The sequence below is a fragment of the Sturnira hondurensis genome, unplaced genomic scaffold (assembly GCF_014824575.4).
Source record: "Sturnira hondurensis isolate 20B ecotype Veracruz unplaced genomic scaffold, ASM1482457v3 Scaffold0006849, whole genome shotgun sequence".
NCBI classification, from domain to species: domain Eukaryota; kingdom Metazoa; phylum Chordata; class Mammalia; order Chiroptera; family Phyllostomidae; genus Sturnira; species Sturnira hondurensis.
Window position 1 is genome coordinate 69,312 of NW_028079480.1, and position 14,444 is coordinate 83,755.

Below are 14,444 nucleotides of genomic sequence, written 5' to 3' on the forward strand. Positions count from 1 at the left end.
CTAGTAAAGGCCAGGGATGCTGCTAAACATGATACGAGGCACAGGACAGACCCCACAACAAAGATTCATCCAGGCCAACATGTCAACAGTGCTGAGAAACCCTGGCTTACACTGAATCACAGCACTGTCATGGCTGGCCTGTTATTGCAGGTGTCTCCACTGACAGATTACAAGCTTTGGGGGCCAGTGTAACATGTCGCGTTCCTGACACGCAATAGGTGCTCACAAGTGTCTGCATTTTTTCCCTCTCTGTGATAAAATATCCCCCTCAAAGTGCATTCTTTACATTCTGGTCAGGTAAGGGGTATTGTAAGAATGGAATCTTTGGTAAGGAAAAGGGAATAAACTTAATGAACAAGTATGCATCAAATACTATGCTCTGGGGTTTATACGTATTGCCATGTCTAATTCTCAGACAACCCAGGGATATAGGTAGTATATTTATAATTGCTAAAATGTATTAAACATTTATTATATGCTTGGCAGTATGCTCAGTACTTACACACTTGGTGGTATTTCATCCTCACAACTTTGTGAAATAAAGACCATTATTATTCTCTTTCTACATACAAGGAAACTGATGCTCAGAGAGACAGCATAAGCTAGCAATACTGAACAAGTATTTGTACCCAGGCAAGTTGGTCTGTATCTGAAGAAAGTGCCCTTCTTTTTTAAATACTGGCATCCCTGGCAACTCTCCCTAAAGGGTGAAATACCTCTTTTGGAGGAAGGATGGAGGTTGAGGTAGGAACTTCATAAGCAATCTGAAGAGAGGCCCCTCCCATATCCAGTATCCCCACTGTCCTCCTGCGTCCCGTTACCAGCTCCTGGGCAGCTCCAGCATCTGATTCTGAAATAAACAAGGGAACAGAAGGGGTCCAGTCACTTAAAACCCAGATTAGGTCAAAAAGGAAAAAAAAAACCAAAACAGCAACACCTTAAAAAATTGAAAGCAAACTGAAAGAAATTAACTGTACTAACTGTGTATTACACTGAGAATTATTTCAGGTGACTTAAAACACGGTATTTTGATAATATTCCTTGTAGAATATATTTAATGACAAAAGAAACAAATACCTTAAACCGCAGTCTAGTAGTCTTATTGGTAATATTATTCATATTATTGATATAATTTTAAAACCATTAAACATCTATTATAGCATAAAGCAAACAAATATTTATGTTAACATGTTTAGGAACAAATATTCAGCATAAGAGAACAAGGATAAAAGTATAAAATCAAAGAAATTAAACAATAATTTTATAACCTTAAATATGAGTTGGAGATGTCACTGTGAACTCATAGTTCATTTTTTTCCTTTCCAAAAAATACATACTTCCTCGGCCTAGAAATGATAACCCAGGAGCTTATTAGCATGCCTGGTATTTAGACCACAGCCTCTAGACATCCTCTTCCACTAAAACAAACCAGGGCTCCTTCAAAAACAAAAAGCCTGACATCCAGGGCTAGGGCAAACAAGGTGACCGACCATGGAATCCCCTGGTGTGCCGATAGCATAGGAAATACAAACTACTGAGAGGAAGTTAAAAAGAGTGAACTTAAAGGTGCTCCTATTCACCAATGATGGTATATTTTGGGCACCAAAGCACCAGGAAGTGATATGGTGGACAGTCATGCATCAACTACATTAAAATCTACAAGTTCAGAGTAATACTGAAAATACACTTCACTGGTTGCCTTTGGAAGCTGCTAGGTCACCGACTCGTTATTTTGATAAATAAAGGGAAAGAATCAAAGATTTACTCTGTCTTTCCCATAAACACAGAATTTCTCAGAATTTTTTATTTCAGGATAACCAAATAGTTGATGAAGAAGATTTCCTTTTATAAAAATTCCAGCCCTGGCTGGTGTGGCTCAGTGGATTGGTTCCCTCCCATGAAGCAAAGGGTCACAGGTTTGATTCCTGGTCAGGGCACAGGCCTGGGTTGCAGGCTAGATTCCCCAGTTGGGGGCGTGCAAGAGGCAACCAACAGATGTATCTCTCACACATAATGTTTCTCTCCCTCTCTTCTCCCTCCCCACTTCCCCCTCTCTGAACATAAATAAAATCTTTTAAAAAAAATTCCAGCTGTTAGCCCTGGCTGGAGTAGCTCAATGGATTGAGTGCAGGCCTGTGAACCAGAGGATCATGGTTTGATTCCCAGTCAGGGCACATGCCTGGGCTGCAGGCCAGTTCCCAGCAGGGGACACACAAGAGGCAACCATACATTGATATTTCTCTCCCTCTTCTTCCCTTCCCCTCTAAAGATAAATAAATAAAATCTTTAAAAAAACACCCAGCATTTATTTTTTTTTAAAAATCCAGCTGTTAAATGTAGAAGGAATGACAGAATTAGCAAAATCATCATATTGCAACTTCCAATGAAAAAACAGATCCAAGCAACTGACCATAATTGGCTGCTTAAACCATTAGGTGAAAAGTGAATGGGGAATTTTTAGAATAGATTAGATCAGGCTGACAATACCTGAACCATGAATACCTGATCAGTCTTAACATGGCCACAAGTGAGACAACCACACATCGCTGCCAGACTCTTGATGTGATGGAGAAAGAAACACTCAGCACCACCTATGCTTTATTCTCGGGAAAAGAATTAAATTGGAGTCTAAGAAAGTCTCTATATCTCATCTCCAGTTTATAGGACATATACAGGGATGAGAAACACGTGAGAGACCCACAAAGATGCGGTAGACCAAATTTAGAACATGGCACATTCATTCATTCTATCAAGCAACTAGTTTTGTGTGTGTGTGTGTGTGTGTGTTTTAACAAATGATTTAGAAATAAGAGGTGGGAAGAAAGTTAACTGTTATAAATTAAAAGAGACATATCAAACAAATGAAATTTGTGATCCTTGTTCAGATTCTGATTTAAGAAGACAGATACAAATAAATATTCTTGAGACAATCAGGGAAGTCTCTACCTGGGTATCAGATGGGTGTTATCTATTAAGAATTGTTAATTTTGTTAAGTATAAAAATGGCACAGTGCGTATGTGTTTGTTTTGAAACTCCTTTTCTGTTTGAGATAGATAGAAAAGGATGTGAAGGTAAAAGATGTCTGGAGCTTGCTTCTAACAATCCCATAGGAGAACTATGGTTGTCTCTCAGAACAAATGGCGCTAAGTCCCACAAGACAGGCAAGAGAGAGCCCAGCCACAAGCGAACGTAGAGCTGGGACGCCCTGCCGCTAACACTGAGATTGGCGCCCACCGCACACACAGTCCGCCTGCGTGCCAGGCCCTCGGCCAGACGTGGGCAACTGCTCCTGGGGCTCAGAGCGTTGTACACACAGAACAAGGAGTATTGATGCTGTTGCAGTGCGTCCAGCAACGGACTGACCTTCACCAAGACCCCAGTAAAGAGCAGCATTGTTGGGAAAATACAATTAAAAATAAATTTAAAAAAAAAAGAACTGCACTCTGCCCCCTGACAGCATGTGGTACCCACTCAAGTACTCTGAGCCCAACTGGGCACTGCCTCTGGGCCACAAGAAGCAGCCCAAGCTGACTCCTGAGGAGGAAGAAATTTTAAACAAAAACAACTAAAGAAAATTCAGAAGTACAATGAACGGAAAAAGAATACTAAAATTGGAAGTCTTTTCCAGGGGTAATCCCCGCAGGGCAAGCTTCCTGTGTGCATCCTCCAGGCTGGGCGTCCTGGCCCAGCAGTGGCTGTGTGCTGGAGGGCGGGAGCTGGGGTTCTGGGGGAGACCAGGCCCAGAAAGGCACACATATCCCCCTCCCTCCCATCTGAGCTCATGTAATGAAGGTGTTTGTTGTCCTAAAAAAAAATCCAATAGGAAAAAAATCCTTGTGTGGAGGGAGTGTAGGGACTAAAAAATGGCAAAATGTTAGTAAGTGCTGAGTCTGGGTAAAAGAATCCTAGAGGTTCATTTTATCATTTGCTCTACTTTTGTGACAGTTGGAAACTTTCCATACTAAAAAGTGAAAAATGAATAAAAGAGGTTAGGCTGGAAAATGAAGCAAGTTAAGTTTTAAAAAAGAACAAAATAAAATGCTACCAATAGGGTATGACTTAAACCTTCAGCCCTTAAACAAAGAACTTCATAAGAAGACCACATCACTCACCATCCTCGTGGTCAAATCTTCCCAAAACAAAGTTGATTCCAATCCACGCATAAACCCCTAAGAGAGAAATAGACAAGTAAAGGCCCTCACTTAATTCCTGCGGCCACACCGCACACATGCCTCTCTCTCCAAGGGAGTGCTCTTACTCTCCTTCTGCTCAGAAAAGGTGCTAATAGATTTTTACTCCATACTCTCAGCATATGAATTTAAAATTTTCTATCTTGTGATGTTTCTCCTTTTAAAATCATCTGCCTTTCTCAATTTCCTACAATGAGTAGGAATTATTATGCAGAAACAAATGTTAAATAAAGTAAACCTTGGAGTTCTGATCCTGGATGAGACAAACATTCCACCCAGCCTCCCCACTGAATGTAAGTGTGAAGGACAGAATGCAGGGGCAGCTTGCTGAGAACTGTGAAAGTAAGTGATAGGAGACACGCTGGAACAGAGATCACAATTTAAACAACCACCATACCAGTAACGAGCTTCCCATTTTTTCCCCCCTCTTATATTGCCTGGCCTGGACTCTAAAGCAGCTTGATTGGAACAAAACTATACATGGGGTGTGGACAGAAAGAACTTGCTTGCTTTCTGTTCTGAGGAGCTGGAAAGAGGACTCCGAAGGTTTAGTGAGAGCCGGGACCCCCCCCCCCCCCCCCCCCCCGCTCGTTTTTGTTTTATTCTCTCCTACGGAGCAGTCCTGCAGCAGCAGACGTAAGTACTGGGCAGGCGCCTAAAACTCTGAGGGATGCAAATCCTTCTCTCTGACCAGTGGAGCTGTGCCTCAAGAGTTGCAGCAAATCCCTAAAGCTTGATTTTTCTCCCCTCTGTCCTCTACCACTTGGCCCCGGATGCAGACTCAATCATGGGCATGCATGACAGAGTGGACAAATTAAAACTCTACCTCTCTGACCAGAAGACCATAAAAGTAAGCCCCAGGGAACCAGAGAGTGTCGGGGAGATCGTGGAGAAAAGGGAATAAAATGGTGTATGACCCCTGGGCTCATCTCCAAGCGATACATGCATAGGTCTGACTGTAAGCAATGTATCGAAGGTTTTGAGAACTGGGATAGGGCCAGACAACCAACTTGTATGGGCTATGCCCAGGTTCCAGACTGGCCAACAGCTGGTACACACGGGGGACAAATCCAAATAGCAGTGCCATGGCTTTGAAAAAATGAATGAATAGAATCACAGCCTGTAGGAGGCAGGACAGAACTTGAGGCCTGAACCAGCCAGGTCAACTGCTCAAACAAACACACAAACATCAATATTCTTCTCATGATTGAAACAAGATACAGAGTCTCATAATGTAATATTCAAAATGTCCAGATTGCAATATAAAATTACTTGGTATATGAAGAACTAGGAAAATCTCAACTCATAAGGGAAAAGATGGTCAAAAGATGCTGACCCTGATGTGACAAAGATGTCAGAATTTTCAGGCAAAAATATTAAAGCAGCTACATAACCAAGAAATAAAATCAGTCTTATAGTGAATGGAAAGACAGAAAGTCTCAATAAAGAAATGGAAAATTAAAAGAATTAAATGAAAATTTGGGGACTGAAAAATGCAATGTTGAAATTTAAAAGAAGTAAATCTTTTCCTTTATGTAGATGGCAACTAGAAGACATAAAAGATCCTCTTTTTCAAGAAATGAAGATATAATTCATCACGCAGGCCACATTTGGGCTACCTGAGGACACTCGTTCAACTCCACCCCAAACCTACAAACCCAATAGTGTGGGGTTTCGGGAAAGTACCAATGCTAGAAAGTGTGATTATGGGAGAGCCCAAAACAGAAGGAACTCATCCTGATCAGTCCCTGAAATTGAAGTTTCCCCTCGCTGCAATAATTCGCTTTACATTTGAATTTGGCAAACTCAGTATAATTCCTGAATGCATCTATGTTTTTAAAACTACAATTAGCTAACCAAAGATCCATTTGGGAGGATCACCATTAAATACTAATACATTGTTATAAACGCAGTCCTTAGCATAAAGTTAAAAACATAAATTTATGTCTTCTAGAAGCAGCATTCTAAAGCAGATACCAATGTGTAATATGCAAATAATCAAATAAACTAGATAGCAGAATCAACAAAATTATTGTGAGAAAACCAAAAATCAGATCTATAAAGTAATCTAGACACCCTTTGGAGAAACTATGTTGTGGCTGGCTAGGAGGTGAACCAGTACGCCCCTCAAGGCCCAGTACCTTCCTGCTTCCCAGAGATCACTTCGGCCTGAGACTGTGAAAAGAGGAAGTCAAACTCCAGTGGTAAATCTTTCACTAGATCAGACAAGATAGCCAACTGCTTCCTGCAAGAAAGAACCAAAAGTTAGTCGTTAAATTCTCTTCTTACAGCCTCAACCTGACCTACTTAGCCTCGTTTACGACCTCACTGTTCACCTACCTCATCCCTTGTCAGGCCCTGCTTTCCTTCAGTACCTCCTTTCATTCCAAAGGTTTAAACTGCCTTCAAAATACAGCCTCCTACTTAAAAGGGAATATGGTAACAGTAATACTTTTCCTTTCTATGATGTTACAATTCAAACGGTGTTAAAGGACAAGACTGTGGTTCTGTGTCTTTCACAGGCTGCATAAGCCACAGGAAGTGGAAGCACAGTTTCGCATCCTGTTAAAATAGGTGTAATTACATTTTTCCTAACTGCCATGAAAATAAGCTGCTAAACTGAGGAGCACAATCCTCAGAAGCAATGCCTCACTCCACCACACAGGAAGTGCTGTCAGGTTCCCGGGTGTTTCATAATCCTTTACATGAGCTTACAATAAACTTTTTAATCTCCTTTTCCAAATTCCAGAGTTAAATTTTCTCCTTTATAAAATCTTATCATTTGAAAATGACAGATCCAGAAATTCAAAGGTCATAACAATTTGGGAATAATGTTTGAAGCTTAGGGCCTACAGGGTTGTTTCTTCCCCTAAAGTTTGATGTTGTCTGTATTATCAGACAAAGAAAAGCAAAGAAACAAAGCTAGAAGTAATACTATGAATCTAGAGGAAATGTTGGTTAAAAACAAGACCAACGAGCTTGGACTTTTAACATCACTGATTACAAAAATACTTCACCAGTTCAGACAGTTGTCAGCCTGACTTAGTGAGGAAGAGGTTGGCATTTCAAAGTGAAGAATTACATTTAATGTAGTAACTTCCAATTTAATGTCAAGTGCAGTCTCTAAAAAAGCTCCTTGTTATTCATGTAAAATTCACACAGCATGAACTTCACCTGGGGAACAGGAGCAGCTGTTTTTCCCTCCCTAGTGGACCCTCCCGAAGAGGAGGGCTTTGCTGGTTTTAGTTAGGATAGGGAGGAGTGGGCACCCCCACACACTGCTGTTTGGAATGTAAATTACTCACGCAACCTGTCAAATGGGCAATCCAAAACCAGGTACCAAAAATTTTAATGTGCTTAACCTCTGACCCAGCTATTATGCTTTTGGAACTTTTACTGCAAGGAAATCATCAAATAAAAATACAAAGAGGAAGGATACTGCAGCATTATTTATAACAATGAAAAACCAGAAATAACCTAAAACACGTAAGTAGGCATTGGTTAAATAGTTTACATCATCACAATGTAATACTATAAATATGTTTTTAAAAAGAGGTCAATTAGCCCTGGCTGGTATAGCTCAGTGGATTGAGCATGGGCCTGTGAACCAATGGGTCGTAGTTCGATTCCCAGTCGGGGCACAGGCCTGGGTTGCAAGCCAGGTCCCCAGTAGGGGACAGATGAGAGGCAACCACACATTGATGTTTTTCTCCCACTCTTTCTCCTTCCCTTCCCCTCTCTCTAAAAAATAAATAGATAAAATATTTTAATAAAAATAAAAAGAGGTCAATTTATATCTGTATGTATTGACATGCAAATTTATCCAGTATATTTTGAGTTCTAATAGGTTATAAAACAACATATAATATGATCCCAATTTATGTTTTAAAAAATACTAACTTTCATTTTGTAAAATACTGTTGTTTTTTAAAAGACTTTTAATGGCAAAATGTTAACTACTGAAGCTGGGTGGTGGGTGAATGGGGATTCATTAAACTATTCTCTCTACTTTTCTATGCATTTGAAATTTCCACAATAAAAGGGGTTTTTTTTCCCTTAAACATCACCAGGTATTTGGTATTATTTTTTGTATTTCATTAAGGGTTCTTCTATTGCAAAATAAAAAGGAGGTAGAACAAATTTTGTTAATCCAAGTCATTGTCCAAGAAACAAAACCTAGTGCCAATAAATGAAAAATACAATCCAGCTGGCTTAAATCCATTTTGAATATCGCTCACAAATGCTAATAACTTAGCAAAACATTCTTTCTACCAAACAGGTTTTTGCAGTGATAGTTACACTAATGTCAACAACCACAGTTGCCATGGAGGCAACAATGGTTTCATAAGCCCAGGACAGAGCTAGGCATTAGACAGGTGATCAGAAAACAAGGTAAAAGAAAAGGAGAGTTCTTTACAAATCCTTAAGACAAAACAAACATTAATATTCAGAGCTTCCAGGCTAACAATGAACATTTAGATAAATGGGGTGGAGCTACACGGTGGGATTGGTTTGAAGAGGACTGTTCTGACAGACAGAGGGGTTGCTGAGAAGCAGTGCCAGGAGGTGAGGCAATCCTCTCCTTCGCTCTGGACACACGAAAGCTGGCCAAACCATCGCCCTGCTGGTTGGCTGATTTTTGACCTCCGACAGCTTGTCCCCAGTCCCTCCTACTCTGCCCCTCCTTTGCTGTGACTCATCGGGATACTCAAACTTGTGATGTGGCACTACCTGTGTCATCTGTACCCCTCCCTGGCTCTCTAAAATTCTGAACAATGTAAATATTAGTTATGTCAAAAGCAAAAATTCTAAACTGCATGTGTGGTATGATCGCAAAGTTGTAGAAATTACACACAGATGTACAGAGAGAGAGGGAATGTGGCAGAATGAAACAGTTTTTTTTTAAAGATTTTATTTATTTATTTATTTTTAGAGGGGAAGGAGAGAGGGAGAGAAACATCAATGTATGGTTGCCTTTCGTGCGTCCCCTGCTGGTAGTTAGCCTGCAAGGAACCAGCCTGCAACCCAGGCATGTGCCCTGACTGGGAATCGAACTGCAATCGTCTGGTTCGCAGGCCCGCGCTCAATCCACTGAGCTATGCCAGCCAGGGCTGAAACAGTTTTGATAGATTAGTAGGATCATAAGATTTTTATTTGAGGTTCTTTTTGCTTTGTTTTGTTTTTTTACTTTTAAGATTTCCTTTAGAGCCCTGGCTGGTGTGGCTCAGCGAACTGATTGCCAGCCTGCAAACCAAGGGGTCACCGGTTCAATTCCCAGTTTAGGGCACATGCCTGGGCTGCAGGCCAGATCCCCAGTTCGGGGCATGTGAAAGGCACCACACACTGATTTTCTCCCCCTCTCTTTCTCTCCACCCCCTGACTGTGAAAATAACTGTGAAATCAATGGGTGTAGGGGGAAGATCTGCTCTATTTTTGAGCAAAGAGTCTTTTGGTGCCACCTGTCCACTCTGTTGTGAACCCACGTCCCATCTTCAGACCAGGGGCCCACAGAGGACATGCATGGAATCAATCTCCCAACTCCTACATCAGCCATTTCCCCGTGTTTCTCAGACCCTGCACCTCACCTCTCAGGAAGGAGCCTCATGCCCGCTGTGCAGAGAATGTAAAGGGGCGTCTCCTTGTGCTTCTTCATAGGCACATGAGCAGCAGCAAAGCTCAGCAGAGGACGAAGGTAGTCGCTGGCATGTTCAGGAGTATCTGCCATCGCAGAGATTCCTTAAGAAAGATAAAAATTCTTTAAAAAATAGGTCATGTACACTCAGAAGACTGATACTCACAAGGTTCTGCTTAAGGTCCTAAACATTTATTTATTTGAGAGAGGGAGGCAATGAATGAAATATCCCTCCCATTATCCAGAATCTCAAGAGAAAAGGGCAGCTTGCTTTCCCCTTGCCCTCTTCTTTCCTCTCCTCTCCTCCTTCATGCCTATAGCTGATAAAAGAGATCAAAAATGAACAAATTCCAGTTAGTACCTGGCTTGATTTTTTTAACCACTGGTTGGCTGTTGCGGTCTCTCATCTGTTTGATGTCCAGCAAGTCATGGGGGTTCCCATTATGTCTCGGCCAAAAATAAACAAAAATCCGGGAGCCACTGCTGCCACAGTCCACAACAAGTCCGTAATTCAGATTCGGGTCTTCGGTGTCAGTAGCTTCAAGATCCCCTACTCGAGCCAGATACCTAAGTCAGGAAGAAAAAGATTCAGTGTGGATAAAAAGCCAAGTCCACAAAAGGCACTGCCAATGAATCCATTGTTTATGAATCTTCATTCAGCATCGAATGCGCCAGGCACCTAGGACCACGGGCCCTGACAAAGGAGTGAAACACCAGTGACCGTGTGCACTGGTGTATATGAGGCAACTGCAGGTCTGTCTGCCTAGAGGCCAATGAAGTTAGATAACTAAGACTCCTCCAAATTTGGGGGAAGTTCTGGAATTGGCTGTGGTAACAGATATTTTACCAAGCATTAAAGAGCCTCTAGGCCCGGGTAAATAACTGGTTTTAGTTGTTATAAGCCACTTGGGGTGGTTTGTTATATACACTAAATACCTAAAATGATCCTAATAATTTTTCTATCTATTTATCCTTTTTCTATATAAACATAAGAATACTATGGAATGATATACCATATCACACTTAGTATGTGTTTCTGCGTGGCGACACTTTTATGGGGCTTTTTGCTTTGCATTTTAAATGCAATTGCTACAATTGCATCAATACACATGTATTTCATAAGAATAATAATTATTCTTTACTACAATCTTTTAAAAGTTTTGTAGCTGTAAAAAGAATGTTCATAAAATACGTAATGAAACAATGCCTGTGTGCCTAACACCCAGATTAAAACCGAAACATTACACTGTAAAACAATAAAAGCTTCTAGGCTGTAAGACAGTCCTTTGGGTTGAGATTTTCTTAGATTCTCATTCCAAGACAGCTGACAGCAGGAAGATGAAATGGCAGAGATGTTGCCAGCAACGCTGAGGTCTGAGTCTCAGCCCTAGTACTGTCTGTGCTGTGTGGCCTCAACAAGTTACTTCACTTCTCTCGGACTGGGTCCTCATCTGCAGCGTTGGGATAGCGGAGTCTCGGCCCCCAGAGGGACTATGCCTGCCCTGCAGTTGGCACAGCGCAGGGCGGCCGTGGCCCTGCCCTCACCACGTGGTAGTATTGGGGAGAAAATAACAGAAGACTCTCTGGAGAAAGGGGCTGAAAAATCCAGAAAGAAAAGAAGGTTAAGAGTCGGTAAATACTTCTGAGCCCTTTAAACAATACTAAAATCCCCTCAGAGCCCGAGGGTCTGAAAAGTACAAACACTGCCTCCTCCTCAAAGGTTTCACTTAGAAAGGAGCCCTGTGAGGATGGCGTTTAGCCTGTTCTCCAGAAAAGAAGGGTTTTTTCTTGGGACCACTCATGGAAGTCCGTGAGGGCTTCCAACCAAGATGGAGGCGTAGGTAGACACACTGTGCCTCCTAACCCAACCAAAAGAAGGACAACAATAAATTTAAAAACAAAAAACAACTAGGACTGACAGAAAATCAAACTGTATGGAAGTCCGACAACCAAGGAGTTAAAGATGAAGTATTCATCCAGACTGGCAGGAGGGGCGGAGGGGCGTTGAGGACTCCTGGCCAGACGGTGGCTGGCAGGGTGGGCGGCCCCACATTCGCACACAGATAAACCGGGAGGAATAACAGGGGAGCGAGACAGACCGCACAACCCAGGGTCCCAGCGGGGGGCAATGAAGCCTCAAACCGCCGACTGAAAACACCTGTGGGGTTGAGGCAGCGGGAGAAACTCCCAGCCTCACAGGAGAGAGTTCGTTGGAGAGACGCACAGGGGCCTAGAATGTACACAAACCCACCCACCTGGGAATCAGCACCAGAAGGGACCAGCTTGATTGTGGGAAGCAGGGGGAAGGGACTGAAAACCAGCAGAGAACAAAGCAAGCGCCACTGTGCCCTCCAGACCCTCCCCCACAGACAGCATCACAAGGCAGTGACTGTGGGTTGCCCTGCCCTGGTGAACAGCGAAGCCCTCACACCTCACTACGTAACAGGCATGGCAAGACAAAAAAAATGGCCCAAATGAAAGAATAGATCAAAGGTCCAGAAAAAATACAACTAAGTGACAAACAGATAGCCAACCTATCAGATGCACAGTTCAAAACACTGGTTATCAGGATGCTCACAGAATTGGTTGAGTATGGTCACAAAATAGAGGAAAAAGTGAAGGATATGAAAAGTGAAATAAAGGAAAATGTGCAAGGAACCAATTGTGATGGTAAGGAAACTGGGACTCAAGTCTACAATATGAACCAGAAGAAACATTCAACCAAAAAAGAATGACAAAACAAGAATTCAAAAAAAATGAGGAGAGGCTTGTGTGTGTGTGTGTGTGTATACACATATATATTTTAAATATGTGTATAAATATATATTTATATATTACATTTATATAAGTTTATATATTTATATATTATATATGTGCTTATATATAAATTATATAGTTATATATTTATACATATATATGAGGTGTGTCCAGAAGGTATCCAGCCATGTAATATGGAAAATAGAGACATTTATTGAGGAAGACAGAAGATACAAGCGACACTGTGCACAGGACAATAACGCCTAAGTCCCCTTCTAAGTAGGCATCGTGGGACCTCACACAGTTCTCCCTCCATATCTTCCTGAATCTCATCAATGCTCTGAAATCTCTTCCATTTCAAAGGTGATTTTAGTTTTGGGAAAAGCCAGAAGCCACAGGGCACCAAATCGGGGCTTCAGGGCGACTGAGTCACCTGGGTGATTTGATGTTTCTCAAAAAAACTGCACAAGATGAGATGCAGGAGTGGGCGCATCGCTGTGATGAAGCTGCCAATCACCAGCACCCATAGTTGTGGCCTGTGAATCATTGCAATAGTTTCCGTGGAGGAATGTTCAAGCTTAACGCAAAACTTGACGCAGATTCCTTGCTCTACTTGCTCAATCATTTTGAATGTCATGGCCACAGAGTACACATGCTCACTCAACGGTGTGTACTGCCCCCACTGACTAGTAAAATGAAGTTGTCATTGTTCACACACGTGCATTCTAGTCCACTCTCCTTGGCTGCCAGGTTACATAAAGGTTGCACAAACTGTTCTCATTATATTAACAATGGCTGCACTTTTTTCCAGACAGACCTCATATACTGAGGTGTATCATACAGATTAAAATTTTGTCTTCTAAATAATTTAGCTAATAATTTAATAAATGCCCTGAAAGCAGGGCCGTGGACTATTTCAAGAATTATGAATAAGCTCTCTTCCTTATAGGTATGTGTCCTACTCACCCCAAGACCCTTACACAGAACTCCTCAGGACGAAGTTTTGTGAAGCCTAAGGCTTATACAATCGTGGGGGGTGTCTTTAAAAAAAAGACTCAACATTACAAATACAAAGGGGCCTATGCAAGTGAGGGGCCTTAAAGTGGAGGCATCAGTAGCTTTGCAGTGAATCCACCTTTGTTCGGAGCACTAAGCCACGTGCTGTGCCCCTCAGAACTGTGTTTACTGGTGACTTCACGTTGCTATACAGACCACAAAGTTCCTTACTTTGGACAGAAAAGCAAACTTGCTAAAAGAAAAACATGTAGAAACTGTTCTAAAATCAAAAGGTAGAGCCCAGTGCCTTTCCTATTCTACAACACAATATGCGTTTTACAAAAAGAGAAGATAGCAGCGTCTCTAGGGAGTGTATCCGCGCCTTTCCCCACCCCTCTCCCGGGTATGTGTTCCCTTGTCTCTCCCCGCCTAAGTTCCGAGGGCCTGTCCTTTGCCTCTGTAACTTGCTTCCCAAGCCCATTTCTCCTATGCCTCACTTCTTCCACGTCTGTAACTTCCTAAATAGACTATCTCATATAGTTTGGGGGAAAAAAACCCAGAACATTTACTTGAGCTTCATTATAATGCTGTAAATTATTGCATAGCATAGTGTCAGGTAGAACTTTTTTCTGGATTTGATGTGAGAGCAAGTTGTGGGAAATGAAACAGGTGGTAAAACTCTACCCCACAACAGAACGTTTCCAGTCCTAAAGATTCCATTTCACCACGTCCTTTCCCATGCTAGTCAAATTCCTGCTGAGCTGGGCTCATAATCCACCAATCAACGCAAAACAACTCACTTCTATAACATGAAAGCTGGGGAGGGGCCTGGGTTCCCTACAGAAGTCTTTGCAAATACTGACCTTGA

The 14,444-nt window shown here is 41.9% G+C and overlaps 1 protein-coding gene across 1 annotated transcript in view; it reads right to left on the reverse strand.

The window, feature by feature from the left end:
- The window catches only part of ENTPD7 (ectonucleoside triphosphate diphosphohydrolase 7), a 42,288-nt gene that overhangs the window by 13,316 nt on the left and 14,528 nt on the right, over positions 1-14,444 (reverse strand). Inside the window, exons 4-8 of the mRNA XM_037050763.1 lie at positions 10,185-10,390; positions 9,777-9,927; positions 6,333-6,436; positions 4,114-4,170; positions 717-850 (exon numbers count right to left, since the gene is read on the reverse strand). Of these exons, the coding sequence (XP_036906658.1) occupies positions 717-850; positions 4,114-4,170; positions 6,333-6,436; positions 9,777-9,927; positions 10,185-10,390 (652 nt within the window). The remainder of the gene's footprint in view (positions 1-716; positions 851-4,113; positions 4,171-6,332; positions 6,437-9,776; positions 9,928-10,184; positions 10,391-14,444) is intronic.